At 52.2% G+C, this 20,435-nt stretch overlaps 1 protein-coding gene and 1 long non-coding RNA gene across 2 annotated transcripts; one reads left to right on the top strand and one right to left on the bottom strand.

The window, feature by feature from the left end:
- Window positions 1-2,929: 2,929 nt before the first annotated feature.
- Window positions 2,930-15,070, bottom strand: IGFBP4 (insulin like growth factor binding protein 4). Its single transcript, XM_027624794.2, has 4 exons — window positions 14,266-15,070; window positions 6,846-7,003; window positions 5,929-6,063; window positions 2,930-4,166 (listed from the first exon to the last, which is right to left on the bottom strand). The coding sequence occupies exons 1-4, from the start codon at window positions 14,612-14,614 to the stop codon at window positions 4,032-4,034; spliced, it is 777 nt and encodes a 258-aa protein (XP_027480595.1). The 5' UTR covers window positions 14,615-15,070; the 3' UTR covers window positions 2,930-4,031.
- LOC118356363 lies at window positions 12,313-18,322 on the top strand. Its single transcript, XR_004819676.1, has 3 exons — window positions 12,313-13,693; window positions 15,066-17,355; window positions 18,167-18,322. It is a non-coding gene; the product is annotated as an uncharacterized LOC118356363 (long non-coding RNA).
- The last annotated feature ends 2,113 nt before the right edge of the window (window positions 18,323-20,435 follow it).

Below are 20,435 nucleotides of genomic sequence, written 5' to 3'. Positions count from 1 at the left end.
GCCCCTAGGGCCTCAGACATAGAGGGGACAGATCACTCTGACAGTGAAGATCTAATTAGACTCTTGGCTGGCTAAAGTGGTGTCCACTCCCCTATGGGTATGCGCAAAGGTCTGCCCCATTGTCTCTCTTCCACTTATTGTTCTCATTAACTCTCTCCTCCCCCATGAATATGCTTCCTCCCCATTGACCCTCTCCCCTGACTCACAAACCACCCCTTTCCTCCCCTCTTCCCTAAGACAACCCCGGGACCCAACAACTGACCTAACAGTCGCAGCTGCCTGCCTGCCTCCCACATCATCTTGACTTTCTCCTTCTGGGTCAGAGGTGACATTGCCATAGGGGTCTGGAATGCAGAGGGGTTTCTCTATCTGGGAATGTTTCAGGGTCATTTACAACACAGTCATATCCCCCCAGGAAGGGGGGCCAAGCAAGCACCCCAAGTCCTTCATGCCTCATAACATTCCTGGAGCAGCTTGGTATAGTTGAATCTGGCCCAGAGGGCAGAGGAGTTGGGACAAGCAGCCTTTTCCTGGAAGGAGCTGAAGTGATTGCAGTAGCTGGAACCTAGAGGCCTTCGTAGGAGGAGGAGCCAGGAAGTTTGGCCAACTCACCAGAGATGCCCCAGCCTGAATCCAATACTGGAGTCAGTCCAAGTCTCCCCTTTTTACTCCCTACTCCTACCCTGCTGGCTTGCCAGTGGAAAACCCAGCCCCCAACCCTCAGCGACAGCAGGGCTTGATCTCCACTAATGAGCTGGGAAATGGAAACCAAATGCCTGAAGTAGATTGGCACCAATGGGCTAAGGGATCCTGGTGGGGTGCCTCCCACCCGCCTGCTCCAAGCCACAGTGGAGAGGATTAACATTTCTGGGGAGGCAGAGCAGAGCACTCAAGGACTTCAGTTATAAATTTGTCTGGGTAAGTCCCAACAGGACACAAGAGTTTAGTCCTTGCCACCTCCTCCCTTCCACCTCTGCCAGACATGCTGATGCCCTGTGGCTACGAGAGTGACCCTCCAAGGGGATTTGGAGGCCATGGCTGGGCAGGGAGGGGGTGGGGCTAGGTGCAAACTAGACCGGCAATTCCTCTCTGGAGCCTGGTTCTCCCCACTGTGACACTGCCCAGGACAGTGTACTTCCTCTAGCCTGGGAGTGGTAGAGGGTGTCCACATTGACACAGAGCTGCTTTTATTTCTTCTTTTTGGACACCTAGGACCTGACTCCCAGATCATGGAGGCAAGCACTGGCGGCGGGGCGGTGGGGGGAGGGAGGGTGGCGCAGGGGGCCGTGTTCCCGTGGGATGTGTAATTCTGTCTCCCAGAGTGCATATCCTCTATTCTTTGGTGCTTAGGCTCCCCACAAATCCTGCAATGGGGACACCTAATGAGTGAAGGCCACTCATTCATAGCGGGGAGGGAAGTACATACATATTCTGTGAATTTCTCCATTCCCTTCCACCTCACATCACATACATTCACAGATTCACACAGCCCACAAATTAGACACACCCCTCAAATTAGCGTCTCCTCTACACACACCCACACCCGGTACACATGCGTTCACATCTCACCTTGTATATTCTCTTCGTATATTCCAAAGTATCACTTTGCTATATTGATACACATGCACATACACTCAAACCCACACCCACAAAACAGACATACCACAAATATGCAGATATAACAAAGGCACATCCCAGGCCATATATGCAGCTACTTCCCAAACAGATCCAGCTTTTTTTGGAGGCCCAGGAGAGGAAAAGGACCTCTTAGTAACCACTACCAACGGTACCAGGGTAGAGCATTGGAAGGGGGGCTGGAGATAAAAGGGGAATTTAAAGAGATACTCTGTCCACATTTATTTGGTCTAAGGACCTAAAACTTAATTGTCAGCCTGCACCTACCTCAGCCCAAGAAGTAGGGGGCTCCATGAAGGGGGGTTAGGGGGCCAAGGTCACTTTGTTCTTTAATCTCCTACTGCAGGCAGTGGCTTGTGGTGTCTCAGGGAGACCAGATGGCTATGGGATACTGTCACTGAGGCAGAGCTAGAGAGATGAGGATGGCAGGCCCGAATTTAAGATGCAGATAGCACAGGGGCAAACTCATCAGGAGCCAGTGAGTTAAAAGGCCTGGGTGTGCCTCTGGAACTGGGGAAGGGCTAGGAATCCAGAAGGCAACCCAACAGGAGGGAACCCCCACCCCAGAGTGCAGAAGACTTGGTGCACAGAGTCCTCAGGCTGCCTGTGACCTCCTGAGAAGGGGCCCCCACCCAGATCAGTGTACACACACACAGAGCACAGGGATGGGGGAGAGGGGCAGTGGGAGATGACCAGAAATCCAGTCATACCACATGGGCACAAATTCGGGGCTTGGCACCAAGAGCCCACAGCCTGCTGAGCTCAAGAGAGCAAAATCAAAGATGCCCCTACTCTCAACCTCTCAGAACCAAATCTCAACACAACTACCCCATTAAGGAATCTAGGCAGCCAGAGCTGTGGAATGTATTGGAGTTTACCCCCTTTCCCCAACTTCAGGGAAGTGCCTCCCCCACTAAATTAAAACATCAAATCCAGATGCACATCCAATCTGCCTGATGCCCTAGGACATACCCCAGCTTCACACACCACATGATCCCAGAAATAGCTCTGGCCCAGCAGGGCTGTCCTTGCTTGCCTTCCTTCCAGAAGCCATTATTTGCCCACCAGGAATCTGAACACAGACAGCATGACTTTGGGGATAAGGAAGCTTCCTAGGAAGAGGCTGCAGGGAAGAGGTGGGTGAATTGGTTGACGCTTTGCAGTCCTCTTACCATATAGGACAGGTCTGGGGACCACACTATGACCCCCCTTCCCACCCCTGGTGCATCCCTCTCTCTAATTATAAATAAATCAACCAAACACAATTCTCTAGATTTTTGTTTTGTTTTGTTAAAAAAAAAAAAAAAAAAAAGACAAGACATCATGGCCAACTGGTAGGTCCCTAAGTCTCCTTCCATCCAGTCAAGCCAGAAATGCCTGGAGGGCAGGGAGGTATGGGGAGGGAGGCAAAGCCACAGGCGGTGAGCCACTGGAAGGATGGAGTCATCCTGGTGACTTTGTGACTGTGACCACAAACAGGGGAGGAAGTAGGACCCCAGGCAAGTCCTTCACCCCCCAGCATGTGTGTCTTCTGTTCCATCAGGCCCATGTAGTCCCATTGTGCATTCTTTCCTCCCACCCTGACTATTCAGAGATGGGCCCCACCTCCCCAGCCCGCTGTCCTGTATGACTTCTTCCGACCTTCTTCCCTCCTCCACAGCAGGGTCTGGGCGGCCAGGCAAACAAGCAGGTGGCACACCATACCCAAAGGTGGGCTTGTCTCTATAGGTCCTTCCCCTTAGAGGGGCCTGGGGAAGAGAGGAAAGGGAGCCTGGCAGGCTTGACCTTTGAGAGTGGGCCTGGGACTCCTGACCATTGAATCATCTGCCACCCCACACTTTCCCTACAGCCTCCACCCTCTGACTAAATTGAGGGGAAGGACGATGCTACAAGGTACAAAAGTCAAGGTACATGTCTACTTTCTTTCTCTGATTCTGGAAATGGGACTTCTCTTCCCCCATAAGCTTGTGCTCAGTTTACAGGAAATGGCCCCACATGCCCAAATCAAACAAAGTCAAAATAAGAGCCCCAAGGGCTAAAAATCTAGAGCTGGCATGTAGTATGTGGTCAATAAATGTTTTTAGATGGCTGAATGAATGAATCCAGGATCAATTTGGAGACATACCAGGGCTCCCCATTGCCACTCTCAGACCTCTCAGACTATCTAAGCCCAAAGACACCCCTAGGCTTTGGCTCACCCCAAGGGCACACCCACACATACACACATACACACAAACACACACACATATACACATACATACAAACACACACACAGGAAGGGAAACTTCTGGGCCAGAGACAGAGCCAGGACTCAGACCCAGGCTCCAGGTCAGCTCTGTAGCCTCTAGGGGATGGGGGTGGCAGGGGGCACTGAGCCCCCTGCCTCCTGGCAGGGCTCACTCGCGGAAGCTGTCAGCCAACTGGTGGCAGTCCAGCTCCCCTTTTGGCTCCAGGCCCCCCGGAAGCTTCACTCCTGTCTTCCGGTCCACACACCAGCACTTGCCGCGCTGCCCATCTAAGGCCGGATGACACTGCCAAGACAAGGGTGTGAGAGGTCAGTTCCCAGGCAGCCTGCCCCAATCCCAGCCCAGCCCAAATCAGACAGTTGATCCAAGATGGCCTCTGAGGGCAGAGGCTCTTTCACAAGCACAGACCATCTGAGCTCATGGAGTAGAGAGATCTTGGCCAAGAAGTGAAGGTTGTCTCAGAGGTCAGCACTGGTCTAGGGATAAAGGGCTCAAGTGTCAGAACTTTCAGTGGGATAAAAATTGGGGGAAGAAAACACATAGAACTGTACAACACAAAGAGTGAACCCTAATATAAATTATGGACCAAATATTAGTTCCTTAATTTGTGGTAGCATCTGTACCATACTAAACCAAGATGTTAACAGGGAAAACTGGGGGTGAGGGAGTAGATGGGAACCCTGTACTTTCTGCTCAATTTTTCTGTAACCTAAAACTGCTCTAGAAAATAAAATCTATTAATTTTTTTAATGAGGGGGGAAAAGTTTTTAAAAATTCGACAAGGATGGGGCGCCTGGGTGGCTCAGTCGGCTGAGCATCCAACTCTTGGTTTCGTCTCAGGTCATGATCTCAGGGTTTTGAGATGGAGCCCCGTGTGGGGCTCCCACTCAGCAGGGAGTCTACTTGAGATTCTCTCTCTCTCTCTCCTTGTCGCTCTGCCTCTCCCCCTGCGCTTGCTCACACACTCTCTCTCTCTGTCTCTCTAATAAATAGATAAAATCTTCTAAAAAATGGGACAAGGATAAAATTGGTGTTGGGATAAAGCTTGCGGGTAGGTTTGGCACTGGTTTGAGGGGCCCTTTCTGGTCATAGGCGATGAGTGCAATGCACTCATTACATACCACCCCATAACCTCCTCATGTCATCCTGGGATTTGCCAACCTGAGGGCAGCCCTTCTCCTCCTATCTAGGCCTCTGTTGGCCAAGTAGCAGCCCACTTTGTGGATCTATCTATAGAGCACAGAGTGGGAGAATGTATGTGTCTATGCCCACAAAGAGCTGGAGAAAGACCCAGGCCAGGACTCCCCAGGCCACACCCAGCATAAGGCTCTGCCCAGATATGCCACCCTTCCAAGTAAGCCCACCCCTCATGGATCAGAGATGGGGCTGAGGTGGGCCAACCTTGCTGAACATCCTAGCCTCCTGGGGGCTTATGAGAGGAACCCATGTTCCAAGGGCATGAGGGAGTATGGAGGTTCCTGCATTCATGTTTTCTCTCCTGCCCCCCTGCTTCCATCCAAAGCTCCCATTCCCAGCTGTGAGATCTGGCTTCACCTCCATCCTGGCTGTACCCCAGGTGGTTTGGTTACTCAGCTTGGGGGAAGGGGCAGGCTGAGTTTCCTCCTTAACCCTTCATGACTGAGCCCCTCCATCCCCAAATGAAACCTGAGACATTCTATGGCAAAGGAGAACTACTCATAGGACAGAGTACAGTACAGGGAATGAAAGAGTGCTGGGAGGTAGAGGTTGGCAGGAGTGCTAAGTGGTGAATCCAGACGTGATGGAAATAGCCCTGGATGGGGAGGCAGGACAGCTGATCTGCCATTAACTCACTCTGTGACTTTGGGCCTCAGTTTCCTCATCTCCAAAATGAGTGTGGTGGGGAAAATAAGCTGAGGCTCTAAGACTGGGGGAGGATCCAAGGGGTTAGGTTTGGGTGGGAAGGTCCCCCCCTTCCCGAGATCTCCATCCTGCACCATCTTGTGGAGAGACCAGGAAAGCCCCAAGAGCTGAGGCCAGGACAGAGCCAGCAGGGATGAAGACCCACCTGCTTCGGGTGGAAGTTGCCATTTCGGTCGCAGTTGGGGATGGGGATGATGTAGAAGTCCTCGTGGGTGCGGCTCTGTGAGGCGGCCAGCCGCTCCAGGGCCCGGTGCAACTCACTCTGGCAGGAGCCCTGGGGCTGGAGGAAGGGAAAATGAAACTGCTTAGCAGAAGGGAGAGAGGCAGGAATACCCCAAAGCTGGGGGTCAGATCAGGACTCAAGGCCCAGAAAGGAGGCTCAAGGCCCAGAGGCTGGGCAGGGCCCAGTGGGTTCAGGGGACCCTGGTGGACAGAGCAGAAGGATACTGAACAGAGGATTCTGAGCCAAAGATCTTCTAAAAAGGAAGGGTGTGAATGGAAGGGACCTTGTGGGGGAAAGGGGTTGTGGAAATCTATGGAGATGGTTGGGAAGGGAATGATTTCTGAGCGGGAGGGATAGCTGACATCATACAATTAACAACTTGGTAAGAAGACCCAGGCCAGGATCCATCAGAACCATCCAACAGACCCTGGGGCAGGGTCTCCAGGCCCCCTGCTGTGGCCAGCGTTAACCCCTTAGTTACTGAAAAAGTCTGCATGGAGAATCCAAGAGAAGAGCTAAGAAACGCCAGGCGGCTTGGGGCAACCACTATTTACAAACCAATACAGAAGTATTTCAGTACTTAACAATTACTTCAACTGCATCTATATATATATATAGATATATACATATATATATCTATATATATATATATAAAACTGATGAACAGGGAAAGGAAAGGAATTCAAGGAAAGGAATGAGGATTCTCTGGGTCCTGATGATGCATACTGGGTGCCTCTTGCACACAGTAGGCATCCAGTGAATGTTTGCTGAATAAACATAGTCCAGATCTAGTGGTGGGTGGCGGTGCACATGTGCATTTGTAAGTCAGAGGTCCTCACCACAGGCCGAGCTTCCTCCCGGGGCACCCCGATGACTTTCATCTTGCCCCCGCTGGTGCTGCGGTCTCGAATTTTGGCGAAGTGCTTCTGCAGGCACCTACGGTCATGGGCACTGCAGGGACTGAAGCTGTTGTTGGGGTGGTCACCCTCATCCTTGTCTGCAGTCAGGCCGAGATGGGGAGAGGTCAGCACCGGGAAAGGACAGGGCAGCACACCAACCCAGCCTCCCACCTTGCTTTCTTCTTGGAGATTCTCCAGCCTGGCTCTGGGAAAGAATAGGGGACCTTGGGGTTGGGGTGGGGGAGAATAAAAGCAACACCCTCGTCTCCTCCCCACTCTCCTGGGATTTCCTCAGGAGACTATTCCTCTTAAAGTCCTTGACTTGTCCCTCACCCCACCCAGTCCAGCCCTCAGATGAGTCACCAGCTGCAGCTGCACAGACAGCAGGAGGGTCCCCTGGGCCCTGCAGGGAGGTCTAAGGCAGGCAGGGGCCTCCCCACCAGATTTCACACACACCCCCATTCAGCTCCTGCTACCATCCCCCACTCCATCTGCTCTCTCTTCCTGTCTCCTTTCCTGCTCTTTCAGCATCTGGCTGAGCCAACCAGGGGATCCTCAGATCTGTTGGCTCTGCTACCCTTTCCCACAAGGCCAAAATCAGAATTTTCATGAGTGTTGAGAAATCTGGCCCAAAAGGCTCTCCCCATTGGCTGAACAGGAGAGAAGAAGCGGGAGTAGGTGTGTATGCCTACATGTGAAAGTGTGAGTCCGTGTGTGTGTGTGACACACAATGTGTGGCCGCAGGACCAAAAACACCCTCACATCTCCCTTCAGTTCACCCCACCCCCACATCTCCCATCCTTGGACTTTAGATGCCATCCGAAGTCCATGTCTATTGCCCAGAGCCAGGGCACTGGGGATGTGGAGATGCGGGCGGTGAGGCTGGACCTGCACACTCTCCCTGGGATCCCCTGAAGACTCTATCTGAACTCGAAAATAACCCGACCCAGAAGTCCCAGAATCATAACCACTACTCCAACCTCCAGGCAGCCAAAACCGGAATTCAGGGCTGAGCTGGAGAAAGAGGTTGCAGATCAGAGTCACCTCTAAAATGCGTGGGCTTGGCAGCTCGCTGCATTCCAGATGTTGGCAGCCAGACAGAAGGTTACATCTGGTTTGCGTCAGGATTTTTTTTCCTGAGGAGTTAGCAGGTTCCTCCATGCATGGCAGCAGTCCCAGAGCTGCCTCTGGGTCAAATGGTATTTTTCCGTCTAGCCAAATTTAGTTGGGGGGTTAGTTCTCTTTTTATTCTCCTAGTTCTGGTGGTGTAGGGGGAAGCAAGTAGATAAAGGGAAACCAGGCAAGGAGGAATCTAGACTTTCAGAAAGTCTTTGTCAAGATTCCATACCAAAGGTTATTTATAAAATTGAGTCACCAAGGATGGGAAGGTTTTTGTCATGGGTGGAGGGTGGGTTTAGAAAGAAGAATCAAAGGTAAGGAATAAATGGAGCAGATAGATATAATCTATCCTTCTGCATATTTAACATCCCAAGAAGGACAGTCTGGAGGGGACTCCAGTCTCAGAGACAACATCAAGTTCTTAAGGGTCAATCAAGGAGAATCCACTATAGCAAGACTTCCCAGTGACGTGGGCAGCAAAAGATGAGGGTAAATTTCAGAAGACCAGGATTGTCAAGGGGGCCATAAAAAGATGGACCCCAAACCCTCAGTCAGAACCAGAGAAAAGATCTGGGACCCAGGCTCTTCCCTGAAGACCCTCCCAAGGAAACTTTCTGGCCAAAAGGCCCAGACTCGCCAGTGATCCCTACCCCTGCATCCACCTTGCACAAAAGCATAGACTTTTGGAAGAGGGCACAATGTTTCAGGGGTGTAGGCTGGAGGTGGATAATGGAGAGGAAAAGGAAATGGAAGACCTAAAAGAATTAGAGCCAAATCTTAAAACCACAGAGGCTGACTGAGACATGAACAAAAGTCCACCATTTTACCCGGAAAAGGCTGGAAGGGATCAAAAGGACTCATTTGCCACAGTCCATGATGCTAATTTGAGGGGTACCCTTGGAACCTGGAAAAGGTTTTGGTCTTTCCTTTGAGTTTGCTTTCTTTTCATGGCCATAAAGGGAAGCACTACTTTGTGCAGTGACACTTGTTTCTCTTGGTAAGCAGGCAGAATGTTCCCAGGTTCGAGAAATAAGCAAGAGTTTCTTAACAAATGGAGGTTGAGAGCCTCCCATCCTGGAAGTATGGCGCATCAGGGTGGTAAAGACCTCAAGAACCTAGAGAGATCTAGAGCAGAAATGTAACTGCAACGAGGCTTTCCAATGTTGAGTTTCTACGAGTTGAAGTTCACAAATGATTAACTGTTGGGGGGTTATTAATGGATATATGGAATATTTATCCCTTAACTTAGGAGGCATTATTAAGGAGGACAATGTAGGGGGCACCCGGGTGGCTCAGTTGGTTGAGCAGTTGAGCATCTGGCTCTTGGTTTTGGCTCAGGTCATGATCTCGGGGTTGTGAGATCAAGCCCCGAGTAGGGGTAGGACTCGGTGGCACTCAGCCCATAGTCTGCTTGGGGTTTTCTCTCTCTCCCTCTCCCTCTGCCCCTCCCCCAGTTTGCGCCCACTCTCACTCTCTCTCTCGTAAATAAATAAATAAAATCTTAAAAAAGGGCGCGGGGAGGACAACTGGGTCCACTCACTGGAACCTGGAGCTGCATGGGCCATAGGGCAAGGTTGGAAGCATAGCTGATGCTCTTGTGTGGGTAAGGCCCCATGTCACACCAAGGGGATTATCTGGGGAAAGTTAAGCAGGCAGTGTGTCTGGCCTCCCCCTCCTTGTTTCCCCACTTTTTTGTTGTTGCTAGGCAAGTTTCCTTTTTTATTTTTTGAAGAACTGAAGAATCCTACAAGCCTCCAAAACACACATACTTGAGTCCAGATACTCATCAATGCCATACTTGGACCCTTCTCGCCCAAAGCCAGACTGTTTCACCCCACCAAAAGGGCACTCCACAGAGGAAATCAATCCTTGATTAACACCAAGCATGCCAACTTCCAGCTGTTCTGCCACTCTCCAGATCTGGTCCCAGTCTGTCCCTACCTTGTGTCTAAGCTTAGAGAAGAATACACCAGATAGAGAGAGTAGCTGCTTACTTACTCTCATAGGGACACAGGTACACAGAGTATATCCATATCTGCCCACTCAGACACAGACAGGCCAGGACTCAAGAACCACAAACATATACAAACAATCACGTGTCCAGGCACACACTGGTCCACACATGCACACCCACATGCACTCAGGCACTCTGACCCTGCCCTGAGCAGAGACACAGACCCGGGACAGGGCACTCTGCCTGCCCCATAGCTTGTTGACTTTCCATTTAATCTGTAACTTTTCCTTGCCCAGCCTTGCTTAACAGGCAGCCTGAGGATCCACCCCACGATCCACCCCTAGACACTGGGTTTGGGAGGGTGAGGGTTGTAGCCTTGGGCCTCTGAAAAACGTTAACCTTCCACTCTCCAAAGCTGGCTAAATACTTACTACTTCCCTGCTTACTCAGTACCTGGTACTGCTCACTCAGGTGAGGCCCTCTGGAAAGACCCCAATCCCTGTGGGTCCATCCCCCCAGAGTCAGACCTGACCTCCAAAAGGCTTATTTAGGGGGTGGGACTTCCAAGGTAGGCCAGGTCATCTCTTCTAGCCCCTGCTTGGAGCTAGGCCAACAACGTGCAACCACAGCGCAAACCTTGGTCTTTGCTCTAGCAACCAAGGGTAAGGCACCCAGAGAGAGAAAAGACTTCACAGCTTTGACACCACTGGCTGAAAAGTTCATGGTCAAAGCTAGAGGATTTCCTCTTTCTGGCAGCCTGATTTCAACCCCATGATTCCTCCTCAACTCCAGGCCCGGTCCCCTTCAAGACACCCAGGGTGAGGCTGTGAGGTGGGTGGGCCCAGCCACCCAGACACAGGCATTTCAGCTCATCCCTGTACCCTGCAAGAAAGGCTTTTCTTTCTTCCCCTGGACTCAGCCTAGAGAAACCAAGATCACCCACGAAAGGTATCCAGCCCTTTCTTCGAGGTCTGGCTCACAGGGCATCCCCCTCACCATTGTGCCATGCTGCCCTCCTCAGACTGAAGGAAAGCTGGCCGGTCCTTCCCATGTTTACAGCAGCAAAAAGCACCAAGTTCCTCCTTACCCCTCTCAACTCCTCTGAATGTCCCCCCTACTTTGCTCAATTGCCCTACTGTCCCTCAAAGTCCCAGCATCAGAGGAGAATTTAAGTTTCAACCGAAATCTTCTCAGCTTCTTCTTCAGCACCATCTTCATCATGGCTCTAACTGATGGAGCTCTTACTCCATGCCAGACACCCCAAGCCTGTGAGGCAGGTCCCATTGTCATCTCCATTTCACAGATGAGGAAATGCAGTAGACTGGTTGGAGGGGAAGAAAGACAGACTTATCCCTGCAGCTCCTATGTCTTTAAATGGAAAAGACTCCTGATACCCGAGGCACCAATAATTCTGGCTTTGCCAATACTAAAGAAAAAATGTTAAGCAGCCATGCTCCTCCCCCTACCTCCCCCAAGGCACAGAATTTCTGGGAAGGCCCTGTTCCCATGACACGACTGGATTCCCAGTACTGAAGTAGGGGGGACAATATTTGCTGCGTTGACTAAAAATTAACCCAGGCTGTCTGTTCCCTAACCCTGTCCCAGAGAGACCCAAGAGCACAGTTTAGGAGCTCCCCAGTCCAAACACTGACCTTCCCACTGTCCACTCCCCCAGATTCCATGAGTCAAGGGTCAGTCCACTGATGCAGAATTGTGGACTTCTGACGCACATGTCCCATGCCACCCCCACCTCTGGGGGCCTGAGCAGTGTTAATCCACAACCTTCTCTGGCTCAGAAAGCTGGGACAGGAGGGCTATAGGGAGCTTAGGGGGCAGAGGCTTAAGATGGAAGGAGGAAACCCGCTCCCGGGGCAAAGAGTAGACCGCTGGACATAGCAGGCCAAGGGAAGGGGGGCATGCCAAGTGGTTGTCCTCCCCCAGTCATCTGCTGAAGCCTAGCTCCAAGAGGAAAAGGCAGAAAGAGGAGCCTTGATACCCTCTGCCAAACTATTCCCAAGGCAAGAGGGTCCAAGCCTTGGGACCTAGGAGGAACAGTGGCCTATTGACAGTGAAAGGCTAGAGAGAATAGCGGGGATATTGTCTTGTCTCACCAGAGACCCTGCAGGGCTGTTGCACAACTCTAGGGGGCACCTTTCACATGGGGCAGGGGGTGCTTCTGTGATAACTAGGAGGTGAGAAGGCATGGACACAGCTTGCAGAGTAGGCATCTAGTTTCCCCAGGGTTCTCCAGGCTTGCCCTTTCCCTCTCCAGATCTTTGCGTACCCTGCATGGGTGGAGGCCAGGCAAGGAGGGAGGAGGCGGATGTTAGAGACCTGGACCCTGTAATCCCAAGGGGACATAAAGGCCAATTTGCAGGATGTCCACAGGATAATCACAAACTTCATACCATTTCCCCCAAAGCCCCTAGGGGATTAGATTTTCCTCCACTATTGGATGGGGTACTCCTACCCAGCCAGGGAGGAGGGGGTGCTCAAGACCCTCTGAGGGCTCTTCTGCCCCGAATTCAAGTCAGTGAGAGAGAAGGTTAGCACCTATTCTAATCTGGTGCCAGATACATACGCACTGTACAGTGGAGGATGGAGACATGAAGGGAAAGAGGTCCCGTTATACTCAGGGAGCCCAAGGGCTCAGCCCTCACTCCCAGTCTGGTCTGGTACCAGTACCCCTCCTCTCCCACTGGCACCAGCATCTGTGCCCCAGGATCAGTGCTTCACTCCCTCAGGACCCTCCCCCCACCCTCCTGCTTCCCAGATGTGCTGGGTGCCAGGCTGGCATTTCTCCTAGAATGTTTTCTGCTGACCTATCTCCCACTGCCTAGGGACAGGAAGGGCAGAGAGGCCTGAGGCCCAGACCCCTGGGGTCCACCTCCTTCCTGTTTTCCCTGCATCCTGCTTTCCTCCGCTAACAAGCTGCAGAAGATTGAGGAAGTGGAACGGTCTGGGACCCAGGGCAGGAAGCTTGGGGCCGGAGTCCCAGCATCCGGACTGCAACAATGGAAGCTTCAAGCACCAGGAAAAGAGACAGACACAGACAGAGGCACAGGGAGAGGAAAACAGAGTCAGAGAGGGAACAAGAAACAGGCAGAGATACAGAAAAGCAGAGAGAGAGATTGCCAAAGTAACAGAGAAAGACAGGAACAAAGACAGAAAGAGAAACAGTGACAGAGACACGGAGAGAAAGAGCAACAGAAAGGTGCTGAGGAGAAAGTGAGAGAAACAGGACAACAGAAAGGGAACAAGATAGAGAAAGAGAAACTGGTAACAGGCGGAAGACATTGAGGAAAGGAGAACTCAGGAATGTTGGTAGTGAAACTAGAGATTGAGAGACGTAGCAGGAAATAACAAAAGAGTAAGAAAGAACGAAAGACTGAGAAAGATTATAAGGAGAAACTGAGAGGTTCACTGAAAAATGGAAAAAGAGAAAGTGTAAGGGCCTTCTAAACCTCTCCCTCTCCCTCTCTCCCCGCTCTTGCTCTCCCCCTCCCCCTCTCCCTCTCTCTCTCCTTTCTCTACTCCCTATTCCACACCGTTAGGTTTCTACAGCTCTGGGCTGGGAGCCAAGACTTGCTTCTCTTCTGCCACCTCAGATGACACCTGCCAGGAGACAGGAGCAGGGTGCCTATACCAGTGCAGGATGAGGTGCCCAGGCCTGGCAGAGAGACCTCTGTCTTCCCAATACCTCTCAAACAGCAAGGTGAGCTGCCTGGGGGGGGCTTTGGGGAGGGGCAACTCTGATGCCCCCCACCACCAAAGCCCCTCTAATTTGCATGTCCCACTCAACCGTACCTCAATGTCAAAAGGCCAAGCCCTGGCTTCTTAGACCCCAGGGGTTTCACGTGTGGCCAGGATGAGAGAAGTTCCAGGATCAGGAACAGAAAGCCACCACCACTGCAATCTCCATCCTCTAGTTATCTGGCCCCAGGCCGCTCACTTGCAGGCTGCTGGCTGGACCAGGTCAGGTTATGCTCCACTCTTGCACCAGCAGCCAGGACTACCATTGAGACCTCTCTTCCCAAACAGACACCCTTGGGAGGTTTGAGATGGAGGGCTGGGACAGAGTCTTCCTTGCTGGTGGCAACAGGCTGCTAGGGATTCAACAGCAGTTTCCTTGGGTGAGCCTGTCCCATACCAGTCCAGTCCTGCCAGGTACCTGCCTCCTCGTTAACTCACAGATTTCCAAAAGCTTTCCAGGCCAGCCTGAATGGGGAAGGGGCTTCTAGGAGGGGAGAACACCAGGTAGGGCATGCAAGGACAGGGGCACCTTACCAGAGGGCTGCAGGCTTTCCTGGATGGCCTCGATCTCCGCCAGCTCCATGCACACGCCTTGCCCGTGCATCAGCGTGTGCAGCGGCTTCTCCACCCCCCGGGGCGGGTAGCAGCGCAAGCCGGAGCCGCAGCGAGGGGTATACACCCCGCAGGGCATCCCTTTGCCCAGGGCACAAGTGGCGCAACAGCCGCAGCCCGGCTCCCGCACCAGCTCCTCGCAGCCCACGGGGGGGCGGCAGCGCGCCAGCTTCTCCTCCGAGCAGGGCGGGCAGTGGATGGCTTCGTCGCCCAGGCTCGGCCCGGGCCCGGCGGCCAGCAGCAGCGCGGCCACGAGGCAGAGGGGCGGCATGACCGAGCTAGGACGGGGCGAACGCGCGCGCACACTGGCAGCGGGGACACACGGCGACAGCGCCCAGGCGCGCCTGGAGGACCCGACCCGGAGGGCGCTGGGAGACGGGGCAGCCCCGCGGGCGGACAGGGACGGAGCCAGGGAAGTTAGCAAGCGGGCTGGAGGGGAGCGAGCCTGGCCGCCGAGGCGCTGCGCCGCATCCTCGGCCCGGCCCAGGCGGCGGGCGGCGGGGTTGGGGGGGGCAGGGGGCTGAACGGCTGCCCGGGACCGGCTCCCCTGGACTTTATACCGGCCCCTGGCCACACCCCCAGCGCCTTCCCAGAGGTGGGGGAGCGGGGGCGCCGGAGGGGGGGGAGGGGGAGGCGGCCGTTAGGGGGAGGGGGCGCTGTCCTGAGTCGCCGCCGCCGCCGCCGCCGCAGCTACAACATCTGAAAGTCCTTTTCTGCCGCAGAAGGAAGCGGAGCAGTTTGGAAGCCGTGGCAGGCGCCGAGAGCGCCTCTGAACCGGAGCCTGGGAGGGGAGAGAAAGAAGAGGAGACGCCAAGGGGCTGCTCTTTGGCCCCCTCCCTCGACCTTGGAGGATTCCTCCCCTACCCCGCCGAGGCGGCTGCAGCCCCACCCCACCCCCCACCCTCCAAGAACACGACCATCTAGCCCGGACTCCCGACTCCGCGGATTCAGTCTCCTGGGCCAGAGTCCTTTCCACCCCACCCTAGTGCTTCCAGTCCCAGCCACTGGAGACCAAGTCGGGTGAAGTGGGAAAAAGGAAGCAAGCACCCAACGAGAGACCCAGAAGGGCCTGATGGCCCTAAGAAGTTAGTAGGCTCTCTTCCACTCGCTCTTCCAACTCCCCCCCCCCCCGCCCCCCGCGCGCGCCCTATCTCCCCAGGGCTCATCTGGGTCCTGGTCCACTCTGCCGTCCTGAGAACTGAATCCACCGAACTCCCGGAGAAGGAGGTGCCCAGCCTCTTCTTCCTTCCTGGATGTTTACTTCTACTGCCCGACTCCCTCCCCAGAGGAGGATTGGCTAGGGAGATTGCCACTCTCAGTGTGCAAATTGTGCATCGCACAACTCCAGGGGGCACCATTTCTCTTGTGGTCATTGTAGGTTTGTGTAGTTGTTATGACAGTTTTCCAGCAGATGGCAGTCAAGCATTTTGAGGGAGGGTTGCCTTCTCCTAATTCAGCTAGTGTTGCTATTTGGCTAGTGCGTGGGGCCGACTAGGCCCTCTGTGAGATCCTATTGGTGCCTGTTTCCCCGACCCTTGCCTCAGTCCTGCTGGGATCCGGAGAGACCCTAGAGTAATATTTGAGCAGAGACCCGCCTCCTAGATTCTCTCTCTGGTCTCCCAGTACTCACCCATCCTCGCCCACAAAGGCTTCTGCCGTCCTAGAGCTGGTTTCAGGGTAAGAGTACCTGTCAGGGCACAATCGGTGGCCCAGTGTGGATTTTTTTTTTAATCTTATTTTATTTATTTATTTATTATTTATTTATTTTTGGCTTGGCTTGGCTTGGCTTGGCTTAGCTTGGCTTAGCGTAGAAAGCAGCGAGGCAGCCAAGCCAAAGTGCAGATCAGAGACCGTTTTCCTGCTTCCCGCTTCCTGCTTCCTTTCCCGGGGCAGCAGTTTTTCATTTCAGTCTCACAGCAATTAGGCCCTCTCCTACCTTCTCCAAGTGTAGACTGTCCAGGTGATAGGAGGAAGAGAGGGGCTAGAAGCTGAACGTGTAGGGACAGAACCCAAAAGTTGCAAACTGACGGCACCTACTGGCAATCATCAAGACTGCAGAAGGTCTGAAGAGTTCTGGGGGGGGGGGGGGGGGGACAAGATTCTGGGATTCTCTCCCTGCCATCTGTCTCACGGACATACTGGAGTCTCTTCTTTCTTGGAACAGGGAAAACAGAGCCAGGTTCCTCACGTCCCTGGGGGAAGCCCAGCCTGTCCCTGATTCAGAAAACTTCCCCCAGCCCTATCCCCCTCCATCATCTTGAACCCGGTTCTGCCACCAACTTATTGTATGAAGTTGGACACCACTCCTTAGAGCTTGAATGTCCCTAACTCTAAAATAGAGGTAGGTCATCTCCACCAATCCTGCCTCTTAAGCTCTTATGAGAGTAAAATGGGACCAGAAAGGATGGTTTTGATACCAATGCCAGACTTGCCCCGTAGACAGCAAACCTGGGAGAGGGAAAGGCCCTGGGACGTGGAGGAAGGAGTGCAGGAGAGGCTGGACTGAAAGCAAAAAAGTACCTGGAGGTGAAGCATGAGTGCAGGTGTGGGAAATCCAGAAAGGTTTCTAGGTGAGGCAGGTGCCCAGACCTCTACCCCAGCATCCCCCATTTATTTGCTGGTGCCCACCCAGCCCCCAACATCACTGTCTGGGATAATTCCAAGGAAGCAGGAAAATAGATACAAGTAGGCCATCCAAGCACCTCCCCATCATTCACGCAACACCTGTTTACTGGACGCTGATTGTGCGCGGGCTTTGTGCTACATACCGAGGACACAGAGATGGCCAAGATCACTCTCTGCCCTCAAGGAGCTCACTGCCTAGTGAGGGGAGACAGGCATATAAATAAAATGAGCCTAAGAATTGTGCAGGTGCCCCGGGAGACATCCATATGGGGCACTGTGGGGACCCAGATACACAAGTGGTCAGTTCTACATCCAAGGCATGGAAGAGCTTCACGGAGAAGGTGACTCATGAGCCAACCATCTTCCATGCTGGAGGAAAAAGCACAGGTATTAACATCAGGCCGACCTGGATTCTAATCCCAGCTTTGCCACTAGACTCACTGGGGAACCTGAAACAAGTTACTCTGAGATTCACTGTCCTTACCTCGAAAATGGGGCTTTGTGATAAAGAAAGAAGGGTGAGGAGGGGAGAGAGAGAAAGAGTGGCTTGTGCAAATTGCCCAGCCTACAGGGGGCACTGAGTGTTCCTTCCAATCCCACCCTGCTGGAAACTATAATTCTCCACGGGGCCCTTGGTGAGCCCCCGGTGGCAGGACCTGTGTTTCCCTCAGCAGACTGGAGGCTCTCAGAGGACTGGGTTTAGTGTCCCCCCCTAGGCTTGCTGGTGTCTGGGGATAGGCTACATAAAGGGCACAGGATTTGGAGTGAGAGGACCTGGGGTTCAAGTTGCAGCATAGTCACTTAAGAGCTGTGTGACCTTGGATACCCACTTAATGTCTTGAAGGGTCATTTCATCCATTTTAAAAAGAGAAAAAAAAATCTGAGTTCAGTTCTCCAGTGTTTTTTACATGCTCTTGAAACAAAGATATAACTAAAAATAAATTAACCCTAAAAACGTATAATAAAAATAAAAAATAAAAAAAGAAAGAGCAAGAGAGATAATTGGGCTTACCCCACAGGATGATTGCAAGAGAAAATGAGATAATGGATAAGAAAGCATTCTGGAACCCAAGAAATGGGGTACAGATGCTGCTCATTGGTTTTCTCCACCTGATTGCTGCCTCCTTGAGGCCTAAGAGCACCTCCTGGAGCCCCCAGAGATAGAAACATGGCCTTCCTTCCCTGTCATCTTTTCCAGCCCAAGGCTTTACCGGAAAAGGAACCTCTGTGGGGCACCAGGCTGGCTCAGTTGGAAGAGCATGCGACTCTTGACCTCAGAGTTGTGAGTTCCAGTCCCATGCTGGATTACTGAAAAATAAAATAAACTTTAAAAAAAGAAAAAAGACGGCACCTGGGTGGCTCAGTTAGTTAAGCAACTGCCTTTGGCTCAGGTCATGATCCCAGAGTCCTAGGATCGAGTCCCACATCGGGCTCCCTGCTCAGTGGGGAGCCTGCTTCTCCCTCTCCCTCTGCCTGCCACTCCCCTTGCTTGTGCTCGCTCTCTCTGTCAAATAAATAAATAAAATCTCAAAAAAAAAAAAAAAATGAAAAAGAAGCTCTGCCTTCCTCTCACATCCTTGTCTGTCCGTCCCTAAGCTCCTGGGCACTCAGGGCGCCAGGAAGATGCTCCTGATGGAGAAGTGAGAAAAATCCCCAATCCCCACCCACTTCTTCCAGCCCACAACCTCGATGGCTTGTTGTTTAGAGTCTAATTAGCTCCCTTGTTGGTTTGGTTTCAAACCTCTACTGGGTTCAGGCTGGGCTTCTTAGAGAATTGATAGTCCTGCCCTCAGGGAACCCCCAATCTCATGGGCTTGCCCTAGAGACTATCTTGTCTGATGGAGTAGGCAAGTATACATAATAATGAAAATTAACACTTAACGAGCATGGGCCATGTGCTGAACATGGTTCTAAGTGCTTCACGGGTGCACTTCCCAACAATCTCATGAAGTAGGGGCTATCATTATCCCCTTTTTAAGATAGGGGAACTAAGGCACAGAAAGGTATGGAACTTACTTAAGTCACACAAGTAAGTAGAAGAACAAGGGACTGAACCCAGGCAGTCTGGCTCCAGAGTTTATATGTTTTATGTTTTATAGCCTTTCAAAATAGCCGTCAGAAGTATTCTAAACAAATGCCAAGGGCAAAAGACTATGGTACAGAGTGCAAGATTGGTGGGAGGGGGCAGAGTGAAGGAGGCAGTGGCATGGAAATAGGCCCCAGGCCTCCTCATAAATTTGGCTTCCCAGCCCCTCCCGGGCTGCCCTGGACTTCCCACAGTGCCCACACTGAGTAGGGAGCTCAACTTCCCTCTGTGTCTGCTGATCCAGACCCCAGGGAAAGCATCCTCCACAGTCACTCCAGGTGTGGGCTGAGCACTGGCGCGTCAGTACAGCTGCCTTCTTGTGCACCAGGACCCCATACTTGGAGAGAACAGATCAAGAGAGCTAGGATCTCCATAGAGACCCTACAATGCAGGAGGAAGTCTGGTTCAGAGGCTAGAGCCTGGGTCCTTCCCTCAGGTCATGTGGCTCCAGAAATGAACGCCCAGACAGAGGATGCAGAGGGGAGAGGAGAGCCCATCTGTAGTTGGACTAGTCAGGATTCAGTTTCGTATTTCCAGTCCAACCAGCTCTGCTACTTGCCAGCTTTGTGGCCACTTCCCCTTCCTCAGCTTCAGTTTTCCATCTGTAAAATGGGGGAGGAGAACTCACTGAATTGGGAACCCCCTTCCAGCTCAGGCAGTCTAGAAATCTAGAACCTCTGGAGTCTTTTTGCATGGTCCTAGGTCCCACACCGGCATGGCTCCCAACACTCCAGAGTTTGCACTATTTCCAAGCCAATTGGCACTCTTGGAATCACTGTCTCATTAGCCAAAGCCTGTGTAGGAGACAAGCCAAGGGGATGATGTTGGGTCCTTTGAGAGTTCCGTCACTGCCCAGAAAGGTGATGCGGTTCACTTAAGGGCATACAGCTAGTAATTAATAGAGCCAAGACTTAAGCCAAATATATTTACTACCTGCTACAGACTTAGTGCCCTGAGCCATGCTCACAAAGTGAGCAAAAGATTAGTACTGTAGGATTCTATTTCTATCGAATTCAAAAACAGACAAAACTAACCTATGGTTTAGAAATCAGGATAGGGTTACTTCTGGGGAGAATGGAAGTAGTTACTAGAAAGGGCCTCAGGGCACCAGGTGATGTTTATTATTTAATTACATAGTGTATTCACCATATGAACGTTCATTGAGCCAAACTTTTCTTATTTCTGCACCATTCTGTATGTACTTTCATTTTTCTACTTTAAATTTTTTAAGATTTTATTTATTTATTTACTTACTTACTTATTTGTATGAGGGTTTTTTTTGTAATTTACTTATTTTTTAGAAAAAAATTCCTGCTTCTTCCTCTCTCTCTGCCAGTCTAGCACAAGCAGGAGGACTGGCAGAGGGAGAGGGAGAAGCAGG

This window comes from Zalophus californianus, chromosome 16 (genome assembly GCF_009762305.2).
Source record: "Zalophus californianus isolate mZalCal1 chromosome 16, mZalCal1.pri.v2, whole genome shotgun sequence".
Taxonomy (NCBI): Eukaryota; Metazoa; Chordata; class Mammalia; order Carnivora; family Otariidae; genus Zalophus; species Zalophus californianus.
This window is presented reverse-complemented; position numbering and strand designations above follow the sequence as displayed.